The sequence below is a fragment of the Vulpes lagopus genome, chromosome 24 (assembly GCF_018345385.1).
Source record: "Vulpes lagopus strain Blue_001 chromosome 24, ASM1834538v1, whole genome shotgun sequence".
Lineage (NCBI taxonomy): Eukaryota > Metazoa > Chordata > Mammalia > Carnivora > Canidae > Vulpes > Vulpes lagopus.
Window position 1 is genome coordinate 50838000 of NC_054847.1, and position 17777 is coordinate 50855776.

Sequence of the window (17777 nt, forward strand, 5' to 3'; positions counted from 1 at the left end):
TTCCACCAAATATACCCATTTCTCAGGGGATGTGGTTCTTTCTAGCTTGCATTTCTCCAGTAACATATATCTGTCATATTACATGTTTTTCAAAAAACTATTATTTATTAATTTTGTTGACTTACTTAACTTTAACAAAATCACTTGTAATTTTGAAAATACTAACATTTTGGTATGTTTCTTTTATACATTTGATATTTACAAGTTAAAAAAATTTTCATAATCAAAAATTTCAAATATGTGCAAGAGTGAAGGAAACAGAATAACATTCTCTTTTTAAAAATTTTTGGTTGAAAAAAAAAAAAATTTTTGGTTGAACTATTTCAATACTAGATATCATATAATGTCATATTCTAATATATATGCCCATAAAGCCATTATCATGCTTAACGTATTTAATAATTTATCTTGGTATTAACCTAATATCCAGTCCAAATTCAGATTTTCTCTTTTGTCTCAAAAATGTCTCCTCACAGTTGGTTTATTGGAATCAGCACTTAATAAAGCCGTATCTATATATCTCCTAAATCTAGAGCACTTGCCATCCCTCACACCTCTCAACCCACCCAACAGTTTTTCATTTTGTTCCCTCATGTTGTTGAGTTGTTGAATAAACCAGATCAGTCATCCTACAGAATGTCCCACATCCTGGGTTTGTGTGCTTGCTTCCTTGTGATGATTTGAAGGTGTATTCTCTGCTCTGTATTTCTCATTTACTGGGTGCTGTAGCTCTAAAGGCTTAAGTACATTCAGGTGAAATCTTTTGTGATAAGATTCTCACGTGTATATGCATATGAAGTTTAATTACAATTTCAAAGGGTTCATAAATTCCAGTGAAAGAACTAGAAACACCTCATATGACTTATAAATATTAGATATAATTCATAGTTATAATTTTTCCTTCTACTAGTAATTCTCAATGATCCAGTTTTATAATATCATCATTAAAATTAAGTTCAAAATAATAAAATTTTACATAAAACACAGCATATCATACACAGATGCAACTTCACTATTCCTGACTGGCCTACACTTGGCAGTGTAACACTGGAGGAGCGTGCAGAATTGGGGGCCCTTCCAGCTCCATCACCAGGGGCAGTGTGATTTCACCTTAAATATCTCACTTGGGCTGCTGCCTCTAACCAGGCAGGTAACCTATTTAGCCAATGAGTTAGATACTACATGTCTGGGCCCAGGGATGCTTGATAAAGATCATGCTAATGTGACCATGAAGAAGGTGGGGGGAAAAGGCAGAAAATTATTTAGGATAATGAATATGTTTGGAGCATAGTCTATAATTATAGTTAATTATGAGCATCCTAATTTGCTTATAAACTTAATCTTCACCACTAACAAGAAAACCACTCTCATATACATACCCTTATTGAAACTGCATGTATTAATGTTTTGAGAAAAACCAAAATGATCTCACTAAAATATATTACTCATCTATTCTCTGCAGCAATTAGGCAGAAAAAAGAGGTCAGAGTTCTAGGAAACAGTTGTACACACAAATGTGTCTTTTATTCCCTCATGAAATCTCACCGAAATGATAGAAATGGGATTAAACATCAAGACAGACAGACAAACACACTCACTCAGTGATTCACATGACAAGTCTGGGAAACTAGAAAGCACATGGGTGAACAACAAATGCATTAGCAGGCTTGAGAACCCAGAATATCACCCCTATCCATACAATGAATTGCAAAGAGCTGAGGAAATTTAGCACCAGGTACCCCTGGAAGTGAGAACAAAGGAGAATTGTTTGAAGTCTCTGAAAAGCAGTTTGAGGACCAAGTTTTCCCCACCACCCACAAATCTCTGCACAGACAACTCATTCTTCCTTCCCCTACCCCTTGCAAGATCCTGGAAATTTAGTCTCTGGAGAGGATAAATTAGAAAGGTTCTAAATTGGCAAATATGAGGCATATTTGTGGTGGGGGTATTACACTGAAAACAGGAAGGATTAAGTGACATGTGCAAATTGACTTCTAAGACCCCAGCTCTCTTCCTCCTACTTTGTGGCAAAACACTTGGCAGTTGGATTTTCATTCCAGGCAGGAGATGAGAAGATTCTTCTCTAGAGATTTTGACAAGATCAAGAAGGCAGGCTACAAAGGGCTGTGCCCAAATCCCCTTACACCATACCACTTGTAGTGGACAGGCTCCACTCAGATGCGCAGGGCTTTCCATCTAACTTAAGGTCTCCCAGTTTCAAATGCAGCAGACAACCAAGATTACCAGATACGTGAGAAAAGCTCTAACCAGAAAAAGGAAACCAAAATAAAGAGTAGAAAAAAAAAGAAAAGAGACATTATGTAAGAAGAAGAAAACTTAAGTTTATTAAGTCCTGACATGTTTGAATACAGTGAGAGGATATCTGATTGCTGGCAAAGTGCACGAAACTTATTAGTAATAATAGAAAATCAGCAAATTTAAAAATAATACAACAGTTAACCTCTAAGGAAAAAGGAAGTTGGGCAGGCAAAGAAAGAGGGACACTGTCTGAAGTGTGGTTCAGTTGAACTGTGGTTCAACTGTGTGCAGTATTTTCAGACTTACCACCATACATGCCTTATCTCTAGTCCCCGTGAAGATACAGGAAAGCAGGGAACAAGAAGAAAGCCCACTATGGCCAGGTAGGTGGGTGGAGCCTGGAAAGGGAACTGAAGTCTCATTTTCCAAAGCAGCAAGTCAACAGACAATGTTTAAGATAGAGAAATACAAGCATGCTATTTAGAGACATGGAAGGGAAGCATAAAACTATCAGCTAAAAGAGGTACGAGTAGTTGTCTCTAAGACGGAAATAAAGGAAAAAGGCAGAAGTCTTCTAGTTGGGTACAAAACTTATAAATCTGTTTGGCGCTCTAAAATGAATACATAGTAAAACTGATATGAAAGCCAAAAACTAAAAACAAACAAAAAAGAAATAAACAGGATTAACATCTAGTAAATCTGCATACTTTTCAATCACAGGTCAGAGTAGAGGATTTGATTTCTACCATTTTCCACATAGTGCTTATTACAGGCTGAGAAGTTGTTTTGAGCATCTATCTGCACAGAGTAGGAGCATATGGCTCAGAGTGAGACGCCTGGGAGCAAGAAGGCAGAGGCTAAGATCCCATGTCAGATAGTTGGACATGACAGACAACGAGCTACTACTGGGTGATGCAGACACATGAAAGAGGAAAAATAAATCAAGAGGATATAGAGCAAAGAACAGCATGTTTTTTCATCAACTACAGGAAGAAAGAAAATCAGGACTTAATGTAATTTATTTAAATTTTATGCTCTTTTTAGATCTATTCCCTTCTATACATTAATTGATCTAGGTATTCTAGGTTAAGACTCTTTGCTTTCTTTCCAAAAGGCACTGACATAAAGAATAAGTTTTTTAAATTACAGTGAACATTCACTGTCACAGCAGTATCTCAAATAGATATGCCTTCTCTCCAAAAGATTTACTCTTGAACTTCACCATTCACTAATCTCTAGTATAAAACCTATCTCCTAAAATGTGAAATAAGAGGTTGTTTGCTTCCATTACTATCCTTAAATATCAGACTAAATATAAAGAGCAAAATTAAATCAACATCTCAATTATGAGCAAAATTTATTATTACTGAAAGTTTTTACTACTCTTATTACTTACATGTATTTGCAAATGAAATATATTTTCCCACTAGGGAAGGCAAAATCTCCATTAAGTCAAATGTGTTCAATATGTTATGGTCAAAAGATAAATATCATAAGACATATATGTCAAAAGACAGAATAGTTTCTAAGAGAATATTCAAACCCTCAAACCTCCTCAAAATGGAATTATGAAAAAATAAACTTGCACATAATTTAAGATATAAATACCAAATGCACACTTTCACCATGTACCCACTATGGGAGAGAGTTTGGTAAAGCAGCCACTTAAAAGATTCTCTGTCAAGACATTTTAATTGAAGTTACAACATAACAATCTATTAGGAGGATAGAGAGTTTTAGAGCTAGCTTATATAAATTTAATACAATCCTCTCATTTTACATTTGCATTTTAAGAACTGAATCACAAGAGGTTAAATGACATGCTTAATTAAGGCCACACGTCTAATATTTTTGAGTAAGGTTTTACAGAGAATTGAAATAAATCTTTGAAGGTCATCAATTTTAGTATATTATTTCTTCTGACCATTTAAAGACTATATATTTTACTTTCCTTTGTATAAAATCTGGCACAATGCACAGCCTACACACATGTATATTAAGAAATGTATGTAATTTATTATTATATATTGCTGTTTCATGTATTGGAATAACATTTTAACTCACATATCATCTTTATATAGGGAAGAGTAAAGAAAACATAGTGTTTGTAGTTTAATAAAGCTCATTAATAAATGTCCCATCTCACGTGAGGCCTAAGTATGTCACAGGGATACTTCCTTCCTTCCTTCCTTTATTTATTTATTTATTTATTTATTTATTTATTTTTGTCTTGAACTTGCTTGTGCCCTTCTAACAAATATTATATACTTATATTCTACTGTTTATGTGAATGAGAAGAGTATGAATTATTAGGAAAACCAGTCTATATAATTGGTTAAAATGGCCATATCCACACAATACTTTGTATCTTTTATAATTTGGAGGAAATGGAGAGGAAAATTGGCTAGTCATTAGGAAAATCATTGAAATACCCTGTGGCTCTAGAATACCTCATTTTCTTTGGCCAGGAAGGTAACAGCAAAAGATAATATGTTATAACTTTTATAATGAATAATATTACAAAATATTAAGGAAAAATAAGGAGCAGGGTAAATTTAGTAAACTCTTGCAGCACAGAACTTTTCCTATATATGTTTATTTTATAATCTGATGTATCAACCAACATGAATTTTTATTTGTCACAAGCCTAATCATGATTCCTTGAAACAGCATGACCATAAAGTGAAAGAAAACAGCTAAGAAATAAAATAGCTTTCATTTGGCCTGGATAGAGGTCTTTAAATTTCACCTGGTCCAGGAGGACCCACAGTCATGTGAGTCAAGGCTCCCAGAGCTAGTGGGCATTCCTGGCCTGGGCAAAGGAGAGGGGAAGAAAAGGATGCAGGGGCAGCCTGGGTGGCTCAGCGGTTTAGCACTGCCTTTAGCCCAGGGCGTGACCCTGGAGACCTGGGATGGAGTCCCACTTCAGGCTCCCTGCATGAAGCCTGCTACTCCCTCTGCCTGTGTCTCTGCCTCTCTCTCTCTCTCATGAATAAATAAATAAAACCTTAAAAAGAAAAGAAGAAGAAGAAGAAGAAAGGAAAAAGAAGAAAGAAGAAAGGAAAAAGAAGGAAGAAGAAAGGAAAAAGAAAGAAGAAGAAGGAAGGAAGGAAAAAGAAGAAGGAAGAAGGAAGAAGAAGAAAGAAGGAAGAAGAAAGAAGAAAGAAGAAAGAAGAAGAAGAAAAGGATGCAGGGACTCCAGGAATCATTTATATTCCCTTTAGGGGAAAGCATGTTGGAGAGAGAAGGCCCCTTCCCTAGTCGAAAAGTATTCCACTAAAGCCAAAATTAGCAGATTAATAATGCTTTTGAATTGGGGGAAGATCACTGTAAAGGTGTGAATTTGAGTTTCCTCTTAGAATATTCTTTAAAGTGCAAAATGAGCCTCAGTTAATCGAATAAAGCCTGGTGTTCTGATGGGGAAAAAGGTAACTGGCATACTATCCAGCTTTGGTTTTAAGCTAAGAACTGAGTGTAGCAAGTGAGGCAGTAGCTACAGGGAAGCTATGGTCTCTCAAGGTAAGTGACTTTCAGCAATGCTGTGAGGACCTTTTCCCCCTAGGGTTCCAGCTTCTGAAGATGCTGCTGGAGACAGGAGAAAATGTCGGAGACCATTTATCAGACTCCCTATCTGTGCTCTGAAAATAACGGTAGTCTGTTGGACAAAGGAGACAGAGACAAAAGTCTCCCAAGAACTCAGAGCCCCACCTTCACTGGACCAGGAGCCGCCCCTGGCCTCTATTAGCCTCGCCTTCATTCCAACATAATTAGAGGCACTGCACACAATGCCAAGTGCTCATGCCAGCAAGATCATAACTCCCCTAGGCAGAAAGGGGCAAAAATCCCCAAATTCTAAGCAGCAAAGAGACAGCAACAAATTGGAAGACTGAAAAAACCTGTCTTTATAAAATGTGGCTGGCTGACTGGAGAATGGAAGCAAATCTGTCAAGGCACAAGTCTACTTCTTTTCCACTTTTTAGCAAGAGAAGGTTGTGAAAAATCACAGAACCATGATTAGAAAACTCTAGCAAATTTCCTATTTATATAAAAATAACTATATAACTTAGGAAGCACTTCAAGGTTTTTTTTTGTTAATCTATATATAAAATCATATTTAGTGATTTCAGAATATTTTTCAACGAACAAAATTCTTGGTTCATATTTTAGGACTGCAAAAAGTAAGTTTACAAGGTAAGTTTTAAGGCAGTGTGGCTTAGAAAGGGGGTATTTTCTCACAAATGTACCAACTAAGTCCACCCACCTCTATAGACAAACCACCTGAAATATATGTAATTAATGTATATAAATGAAATATCATTTAGATGAATATATTTTCAGAGACGGAAACATGTCTTTAAAATGGGAGGACATTATGAATTATACCTGCATTCCTGAAATATAACAACTTTGGTCATGACATAGCACACTATTTCAGTAAGCTGTTGGATTTATTTCTCTAATATTTCATTTTGAATTTTTATATCATATTCATAAAGAAACTAGCTAACATCAGAGGGTCAGCACTGGAGAGGAGATGATTACCTTAAGTTTATATGCTTTTGTTCCATTTAAATGACCATAATGAACATTAATTACTTTTTAATTCAAATGATTGAAAAAAATTTTTATAAGACCAAGACTGATTTATTTAAAACTAAACAAAGTTTCTGAAAGGTCAAGAAATCACATACCTGAAGAATTACTTCATTAAGTCGTTCTAGAGATTTCTGATTTTCTTGAGTTTTATCAAGAAGTGAAGCCATGGATGGAATGTGGCATGAATTTGTTTTATTCTTATCCTGGAGATGCCTTTTTGCTTCTTCAGTCAAGAGAATAGAAAGGAACTGCAGGCTGGCAGTAGATAAGGTAGGGCATGTGGTAGACAAACTCACACATGTGCACAACATATCTAAGAGAGAATAATTGCTATGTAAATGTTTGAAAACTTCTTCAAAATTAAAAAAGTGAACAGATCTATTTGAGTAAGTTAATAGCCTTTTTATTTCTAATGAAGTAAAGCTATCAATACTTACAAGTATCATGAGAAACTCTGGTGTTTAAAGGTAATTTAAACAGTATCAAGGAATCTATTTTAATAGATTTAATTTTCATTTCATTCTTTTTATACAGGTTCTTTTTTGTATGAAAGTGTATGTGTGTGTACAAATGCACATACACACTATATTTGCTAAGACCCCAAATAAAATGATTATATATAGATGAGTACTGACCCCTCTGGGGTCCCATTGGGATCCACAAAGCCCCTGGAGTTTTTAACTTTTCATTTTTTATTTCAGTGCTAATCTAAAAAAAATTTCATGTAACTGTATTCTGAACTATCTAGATCACCCATGTATAACTGTGTTTCTGTTTTCAGACAAGTTGATGCTAAATGGTACTTGCACGAGTCAGTATGCAGTGTTGGCATGGTGCAGAAACAAATGTTTCACAGTAGTTCAGAATAGAGAACAAGAGTGGTTTTGCACAAATTTGCAAACATAACACAGATTAGAAAGAATAGGCAAGCCAATTCAAAAGAAACTACACTGAAATCAGTCATTATTAATTTCCTGTTGTGAGCACTGATTTGACCAAAGGAACATTTGATGCATTATATTAATTTTATTGAGTAGCACTGGTTTATAATTGTTATATTTTACTTTTATATTATTTAGAATTTTTACTTGCATAAGAGTTATAACCCTAAGAATTTCTACCTAGATTTAGGCTAAAAGAAATTCTTATTTTCTTAAGTAACACAAGAGAAATAATTTAGTGAGAGTGGTGTTTCATGAAAATCATGTTCATTTAAATGATGTCTAAATATTACTCAAGTCTGAGAAAAAGACTGAGATAACATAAGTTACAAAGTGATAAGATGTTTCAAATATGTATGAACACATGGGTTGAAAACTAAAAACAAACAAAAGCAACTCCATGACAAGAAATAGCAATGATCATTTTTATTAGTTATGTTTTCATAAACGTTACTATGATCAAAGCTAGCTGTTTATGCAGTAACTTATTTCTGATTAGCACCATATATTATATAAACTGTGTGCATGTTTTGTAGAAAGATTGTGAATTTACTATGTCCTTATTTTATCACTAGGAAAAGTGTCAGGTAAACAGGCATAAAGCAGGGACCAGCAAACTTTTTCTGCAGAAGGTCAGAGAGGAAATGAATATTCTACACTTTCTGGGTCATCGGCCTTTGTCACAGTATTCGACTCTACCATTGCAGCAGGAAAGCAACCCTAGGGAACATGTAAATGAGTAAGGGTGGCCGTGTTCCAATACGATCATCAATACAATCCTAGTTACCAAAACGAGCAGTGGGCCAGATTTGACCACTTGGCTTGGATGGCCCACATGAGTAGTACCTTGCTTTATGTTAGTAGTGATTTGGGTGGTAAACTAAATATCCCACCCATGGATGTAAAAAAAAATCTCAATTATACAGTCAATCTCTTTCAGTTTTACTATCTTTTAACAAAATAATGATTTCTAAATGGTGCTATCTTCTTAGGGTAAACTCAGAATTAACAATTCCACTTCTTATTGAACATGTATTTCCCTATAAAACTCACTTCAACACTACCACTCTGGTTGTGGATGTATCAACCATCTAAATTTATAGTAAAATATGAAAAAAACAAGCCAGCTACATTAGTGGTAACTGGGAAACTTAAAAGAACTCTATTTTTAATACATTTAAGCTAGTTATTTTTAAAAAGTAACATTTTATAAGCATTTATGTTGAAAAAAGGTCTTCTTGCTATGCTATAATTTAAAGGAGACTTTATGAAAAATTAGACAATAGTCATTCTTAAAAATAATGTTTATGGCTTTAGCATTTCTGTACTATAAGAAAATCCTTATGTCTCGACACACTATTTCTACTCTAAGTTTCCATGTTATCACATATACAGAATTTTAGTTGCAGATTTACCCACTTATAGTGCATATATGTCAGGAAAGAGACTGGCTTCTATGCCAACACATGAAAATCTATCTCATTGTTTTATAATCATGTCATATCACATGTCTCTTCATAAATTCCACAGGACTTTCTTAACTTGTTTTTACAATTTTTTGAACTGGGTTTCAATTTTTTAAAAATGTATTTTTGAGGCTCCTCAAGAGCACTGCAAATTTCTCAAAGTAAATCCCTGGTTTCTATTTCAAATGCCATGCCATAATTACTTAATTTTAGAAAAACAATACATATATAAAAATTGTAAACAATGATTATCTTAACTTTTATCAGCAGAAAGACCCCCAGCCTAGTGCAAGTATCTTCTTACCAATCACTGTTGCCCAGTGCTTGGCCAGACCCATCATAATAGAAGAGAGAGAGGCAGTAGCAGCTTTCCTCAGGAGCGTAGCCAAAAGGTTAAATAAATGTGTCCATGTATGATAAAAAGCAGATATCAACTCTACATCTATAAAATTAATGAAAACATTTCAAGTTATTAACCAAAGAATAGAAAATACAAAGCTCACAAGATACTTCATTACACACAAGAAGCATGCACCTGTCAGATGAAGACAAACGTAATTGAGCATGATCCAAAATTCATTTCAATGAATTTTCCACTGCTTTTTAAAGAGCTCTTTCATCTACCCCCCTACATAGAGACAAATACACACTCACATATCCTCCTCTTATTAATGCATATTCAACAACAAATCAGAAGGTATGGCGGCAAACTGAATATTAAGCCATAACTTAGGAAACATATATTGTGTATACTGTAAAAGCATGGCATTGTTTGTGCTATTTTCATAAAAGTTAAGAAGTACAATGTGCCAAGGTCATGACAGAAAAGAAAGGAGAATTTCTTTGAACAACCAAGAAATGTGCCCCTCTAAGAAAATATGACACGAATTAAGATTCTGCAGCTTTGCCTATAGCTGAGAATGTAGCAATTAACCTTCTATTGTAAGGACAACCTTTCCCTTCTCTCTACTCGGCAAATGGAGGCTGGAGAGCAGTAGCAATCTGATGACTGTCTTCTCTGATCATGCCACCAGTAGTATCTGGCAGCTTTTGCTAAACTCCATTACCAAGCAAACTAAGGATTTCCATCTCAGAGTTCTTTTGGAAATGGCATATTCCAGGAAGTTTGGATTAAAGCAATCCTTGGTATGTGCCTCAACGTTTTTGTCATTATCAGCTCTGTAAGGAGTCTTTTCAGATATAATGTTTCCTCCTCCTCAACCCTATGAAACTTTAATTCCATAGATCCTGTATATCTTGTTTATGTACTATCAGTATATCTGTATGTATTTTACATATAAAGAATTAAGAATAAAGCTTACTGATTTTATTCAATATAACCAAATAAAATTTTAAGTTGAAAGCTAAAATTAAAACACAATTGGGATCCCTGGGTGGTGCAGTGGTTTGGCGCCTGCCTTTGGCCCAGGGCGCGATCCTGGAGACCCGGGATCGAATCCCACATCAGGCTCCCAGTGCATGGAGCCTGCTTCTCCCTCTGCCTATGTCTCTGCCTCTCTCTCTCTCTCTCTCTGTGTGACTATCATAAATAAATAAAAATTTAAAAAAGAAAATTTAACTTTATAACTACTTTTGCTCAATAACTTTCAATGTAATTTACTTACTCATATAAAATGTATCAAGTTATGTATGAGAATTAGCAAATCATATAAATATATATACTAGAAAGATAATCAGTATTTTATACTATTCACTATTATTTTTCCAGAAAAAATTTAAAAATTCATTTCTTAAAAATTTTTTACTCAACTTTTACCGTTTGTTAGAATGAGAAAATTATTTCTAACTTAACTAGCCGATGGATATACATTCAGATAACAGGGACATTTTTTATTTTCAGGACTTGACATAATGGGACAAATAACCTACGTAAAAATAAAACATATATTATTTTTATTTAATTCTCAAAGCCTAAGTCACACACAAAAACAAGAGAATCAATAAAAAAAAAAAAAATCCACAAGGCAGCCAATGACAACCAAGACATGATATGACTTTGGGACATCTCGCCATATGACTTGGCTACCTCTTGTCAAATGACTTTGGGATTGAGTGTTGAATCAAAAGTCCTCCAGTCAAAACCATGCACTACAGTTTTTAGCAATGATATTGTTTATTTCCTGTTTATCTTTGATGAGCTCAATATCAAGGCCTCCCAAGTGACAGCCAAGACAACCCAATACAAGAAATTAAATACTAAGGAATAAGATTTTATTGTGTTGAACTGAGCTCTAAAGGGCCACAAATTGGTTTAGCTAAGACTTTCCCCCCACGGGGTGATATCGGCCTCACAGAGAATGAATGGTCTATCCCGATTTGCTTAGTTAGGATATCACTATCACTTGTAAACTTTCTTAGTAAGGAATTAGTATTCTTCTAGCACCAGGATATTTGAACATGAATGAGACATTGTGAACTAGATTTGCTGGCATCATAAAACATTTCACTTACCTGAAACCAGGCAAATCCATGAAATTCAAAAAACTAAGAATGAATAGGCAAAAAGTCACCTAGCAATAGTCAAATTATCAATTACTGCATTATAAAATCTTTTTTAATTATCATATTTTAATTCTGTTTAAGATCCTATATTGTTTCACTTTTCTCTTCTACGAAGTACTATGTTCAACTTTTTATCAGAGTATTTTTTTCAATAATTTAGGACCTTCCCAAAATTTCTGGTATTAATTGCTACACTTACTTATACTTGTTATTGCAAATAAGTTAGTAGTAGGTCATCTGGCTGTACCCATAGCTTATAAGAATAATTACTACCTAAATTCACTGCATTTTGCTAATACTACATACAGAACTTTGCCTTCATTTAAACTGACAGCACAGGGGATACTCCTCCATTATACTACGTATTTGCCTCGAATGGTCTCCTGGAACCACTTAAAACATCCAAAGTATTAAACACATTATAAAAGCCTTCAAAACATTGGTAAAGCATGACACAAAATTTAAACTTGGAGTATCTGGTGCAGAGTAAGACTTTTTTTCCTCAATATTATTTGCTTCCATCCTAAACTTAAAAAATAAAGCTTACCTAACACATCTTTGGTGCATATGGTGAGGACCCCAATGATATTTGTGATCAGAGGTTTCAGAAGCTCATCCTCAATCACAAGGTCAGGATCTACCAGTAAACATGACTGCAGAAGCCTAGACAAAGAGGACAGGTATTCTAGGAGAAAGGACACCTATTTGAAAAAGGAGATAAAGGAAAACAAGACATATCATATGAAAAGTCTAGCTCAGTGATATTTCTATACATTATAAGCCATTATAAGCCACTTTCTTTGTAACGTAAGTTAATAAAAATAAAATCATAATTTTTAAAGATCTAAAATGAATATGGAGCACACAAAGCATTATTTTCCTCATATTATAAATATGCCATTAATGACCACAATAACACTGTCAAGTATAGTAATGCCAAATGAAGCAGTATTTTCAAAGTCAAATTTCAAATTCCATTTGGAGAAAGAAAGCAAGTTTTTAAGTAGCTAAGCTGTGGAATCAATATTCTGAAAGAGGTAGAAAGGGGGATTCCAAAGCCATTTATCCTATAATTTTATAAAGAAAGAGAGATTACAAAATATCTTCAACACATCTTTCAGGTAAAAATGCAAGTTTGTAACATTCAATTTCCTTATTGCTATGAAGTCTTTTTTGATGCCTTTGTACACTATACCATTGATTGCAGTTACAGCAAGTCTGACTCTGACGTAGGAAGTGTTACCATAAACAGATAAGGCATGGAAGGTGAGAGCTAACAAGAAGCATCAGAGAAAGAACCACAGAGTCACTGGAGCCTCTCGCAAGCCCACACTCCACCTAGTCACACTCGCCGCTTCCTCAGCACCTCCACTCTCAGGTCACATCTTACCCTTCTGAGGCCTCTTTCTGACCACCCTGCCAAAACAAAGCACACTCTTTCCCCTACCACACACCCTTTCATGCACCCTCTTTTTCCCATTCTATTTGTCACCAGCTGATAAAATACTTCACATTTTATTTACTGCTGTCTGTCTTCTGCACCAAAGACAGAACTCATGTGGGCAGGCGTGTGTGTTTGCTTTGTTCATGCATCTGTCAGTTGGCATCTAGAGCACAATCTGGCAGAGAAGAGGTTCCAGAACTTTTCTGGAATGAATGAATAATCTTGTGTGAGGACAAACAGCCAAGAAGCAGTTAGCCTACACAAGGCCAGGTGAGGAAGTGGGTAAAAGTGTGAGCTCTGGAACCAACCCACGTGCACTGGAATCTTAGCTCTACTCCTTTCCATGTGAGCAACCTTGGACATTTCCAGTCATTTACTTTTAAAATGAAGCTACTAAGGATACTTCATGTGAATATTGGGAGAATTCATATGAGTTTGTACATAAATTAGACAAACAAGCACCCCGTAAATGTTTGCTATTGTTGTTATTCATTCATTCCACAAGCACTGAATGAGTACCTTTCACAGGACAGGCACTGTGCTCAGCATTCAGAATACAGCTGATACAGAAGAACGGGCAAAGCATTGCCTTCACAGAGCTCACTGTAGCCTCCAACCTCATCTCCCCCTCACAGATTCACTCTAGCCACTCTGGCCTCCTTGATATTTCTTGGATAGAGCACACATAACCCAATCTCAAGGGTCCTGCATCTCACAGGACATACTTCAGTTTACATGTCCCTATCTGAAAGAACCTCCCTGACCACCCAACGTGGAAGAGCCCTATGCTTGCAGCTCTGACATCATTCCCGGTCTCCTGTTTTAGTTTTTCTTCTCAGATATCTATCATCAGCAGCTATATGTGGATTTCCTCATGAACTGCTCTCCCAACTTGAGGGGAAGAATATTTATTTGCATAGCTAAGATCCTGGTACATGGTAGGCCCTCAATGAAAATTTGTTGGATGGATAGACAGTGAATGCAAATAAATGCACTCAAAAGTAAAAATACTACACTGTGACAAGTGTTTTGAAGGTAATGCATACTGTGTTGCATAACCTTAAAAAAGGGTATCTACCCTATTCAGAAACCTCAAAGACAGCACTACAAAGCAAGAGCTATTAGTTTTGCCCACCTTTAATTATCATACTACATAAATCTTGTAGCCCTTCTTAAAAATCTGGTTTGAGGCAACATTCCTATTAGCAATAATAAGGAATTGTGAAGCATACTTTATATACAGACACTAGCTATAAGCAAGAATTTAAAAGTAGTATCTGTAAAGGAACAAAAATAAATTTATTTTTATTAGACTCAGTTTTGAAAATGCATAGAAGTCACTATGTATTTTAACAACTTCAATTTGGTGAAAATGATAGAGATAGCCTAAAATCATAGAATGGGAAGGTAGTGTATACAATATCCTCTTTTTTTTAATATGGTGCTCAAAGATATCCATATCTGGGCAGCTCGGGTTGCTCAGTGGTTTAGTGCCGCCTTCAGCCCAGGGCATGATCCTGGGGACCTGAGATCGAGTCCCACGTCGGGCTCCCTGCATGGAGCCTGCTTCTCCCTCGGTCTGTGTCTCTGCCTCTCTCTCTCTCTCTCTCTCTCTCTCTGTCGCTCATGAATAAAAAAATATTAAAAAAAAAAAATGATATCCAGATCGGTGGATAAACATTTTAAGTGGGTTAATTAAAAAAATTTTTTTAAAAAGCTGTAATAATGGAATCAGGAAAAGAATCTAGATCTTTATACCCTGCTGCTGTTTTCTACCATGCAAAGATGTCTCAGATTAAAATGTTAAGTAACCTATTTGAAATAACCTAATCACACCATGTATATTCTGAAAGATTTCCATCCCTCTTCTATGCTTAGTATATTTTTAGCAGAATTTATGTTCCCGGCACTTAAAGCAAACAAATGCACAAAAAGACATGAAGTGAGAGGGAAACATGACACTTACCTGAGCCTGAGTGTGTTCAACTGGAGATGACAAAGGCAGTGGACCCTTCAGCTCCTGCACACAGCTCTCTAGGAGGGTGGCATCCACAATACTGCAAAGAGCAGAAAAAGAAAACCCTCCAAATGAGTAGCATGTTGCTTATTAAAAATTAATAAATTAGTATTTGAAGTCTCAATATAACCTTAAATAGAATTCAAGAGAAAGGATCTTTACAGAGAACAAATCAATGGTTGCCAGAAAGAACGTGGGTGGGCATCTTGGGCAAAATGGGTGAAGGGGAGTGGGAGATACAGGCCTCTAGTTTATGGAGTAAGTCACAGGAATAAGAGGCACCACATAAGGAATACAGTCAGCGATACTATAACATTGATGTAACAGGACAGATGATAGTTACGCTTGTGGTGAACACAGTATAACACATAAATCTGTGGACTAATTAAAATGCACACCTGAAAATAATATAACATTGTGTGTCAACTATACTCAAATAAGAAAAAAGTAAAAATAAAGAGAAAAGATTTTCATAAAGATAATAAATGTATACAAACAGGTATCCTATAATATTTTAGAATGCAGGAAAAGATCTTATCTAATAAATGTGGGAAGCAAGGAATTCTGAAGAAAATACATCTAATGAAAAGCAGAATAAAATATAATGAAGCTCTTTTAGAAGGAAAGCAAACAAAAGAAAAACCTTGGTGGTAGTTTCCTATTTAAAATAGGAAAAATACTTGCTAGGAAATATGTTCTGATTTAGAAAGTAAAAGACAAAATAATGCAAAACAAATAGGAAAATTTTGTTAGGCCAGGAATAAAGAACATGTTCAGAATATGATAAGTCTTTGCCATAAAAGATCCTTTAATAGCTCTGTTGCCTCAATTTCACAGCGGACTCCTAACTGACTTGAGAAGTCAGAGGATTCCTAAAGCTCCATTCTGATGGTTCTCGAGGCAGGAAAACATCCAGGAGAAAAAGTCAAACAACTAGCAGGTTTCTTTTTCTTTTTCTTTTTTTAAACATTTTATTTATTTATTCATAGAGACACGAAGAGAGAGAGATGCAGAGACACAGGCAGAGGGAGAAGCAGGCTCCATGCAGGGAGCCTGATGCGGAACTCGATCCTGGGTCCCCGGGATCATGCCCCACTGTGAAGGCGGCGCTAAACCTGCTGAGTCACCAGAGCCGCCCAACTAGCAGGTTTCTTTTCCAACTCTAGTAGGTCTAGTAGAAAGATGACAAGTAACTGTGAACAAACCCACATCCCACAACTTAATATAAATGGTAAAAGAGTAATGGCAAGTGAGCTGAAACAAGGGATACTTCTTTCTTTTTAAAGTTTTCTTAATATCTCAAAAAGAAAAAGAAAGCACTGTGATTTGACAAAAAGGAAGAAGATATTTCAGATGGTGAATGTTCACAGGCAGATGAATGCAAACAACTAAGTGGTCCACAGGAGGTAGGTATAATAATCTGATGTGGGAAGAAAGAAAAGGAAAAGTTACAATAAAAATTGTCCTAACACATCAGCACTTAATCCTGACACTAACGCCATTCAACAGATGTTACTAATGACACCCCAGAGATTAAAATAACTTCCCCAAGACTGCAATGCTAAGGAGTGAATGAACTACAATCAGACTATCAGTCAGGCAGGATCTACGGCCATTTTTACTATACCATATAGCCAATACGATAATCCAAAGGTTCTGCCATAAACTCATTAATATTAGCTAAAATGAAATGAAAGAATAAAATCATGATTTCCTAAATTTTATCAGAATACTCTGTAATAGAGAGTTTAATCTCCAATAATGAAAAGAACCCCAAATGAATTTGACAATGATTTGCAACCCATGGCCACTATTCTGATATAACCCTAGTGAGATGAATCCTTGACCTCTTTCACTTCCAGTTAGAATTACAAAGTTGAATGCATCATATTTCTTGAGTGTGGTGGAGGACAAATAAGACTTAAAATGTCTGAATTATTAAAAAAAAAAAAAATCAGGATTGTGGAAGTGCGTAGCAGCCAACATAACAAACCAATATAAGTGCTGTCATAGATCCAAACTAAAATTGTCAAGACAATTCCGGCAAAAGGAAAAACCTGCAGTCTAATGAGCCAAAAAAAAAAAAAAAAAAAAAAAAAAAAAAACGGTAAAAATATATCCCCAGTACACATAAAGTCTTACACCCAGTCACGAATAGAGTGGTGTTGATTCATCTCCACCACCCTTCCTCTCTTACCTACAGAGAAGCTCTATGAGACGGGCCTGCCGAAAAGCACGTGCTGTGTCTCCTGGAGCAATTACCAAGAGGCCGTCCAGAAGGCTGCACACTGCTGAAAGGAGAGGTGGGGTGACCACACATTGCTTGGGCAGAGGGGCAGGAAGGGATGTGTCACGAGGAAGCTGTGCTGATGCAGTTTCATGTGGACCTATTACTGAAAATAAACATTAAGATTACGACTATTTTTTTTTCTTTACTTTGTGCTTCTGTACAATATTTACAAGTTCTGATCATCAGAGAAAAGTTCCTGAAAGTGCTAACGAGAGACAGTTGGGGAATTTCCCTAATGCCT

At 35.6% G+C, this 17777-nt stretch overlaps 1 protein-coding gene across 2 annotated transcripts in view; it reads right to left on the reverse strand.

Moving 5' to 3' along the window:
• Positions 1-17777, reverse strand: part of RTTN (rotatin) — a 142786-nt gene that overhangs the window by 20036 nt on the left and 104973 nt on the right. For both annotated transcript variants that reach the window (XM_041739584.1, XM_041739583.1), the window contains 5 exons: positions 17444-17639; positions 15196-15286; positions 12333-12486; positions 9567-9704; positions 6951-7168 (listed from right to left, as the gene is read on the reverse strand). In XM_041739584.1, the coding sequence (XP_041595518.1) occupies positions 6951-7168; positions 9567-9704; positions 12333-12486; positions 15196-15286; positions 17444-17639 (797 nt within the window). The remainder of the gene's footprint in view (positions 1-6950; positions 7169-9566; positions 9705-12332; positions 12487-15195; positions 15287-17443; positions 17640-17777) is intronic.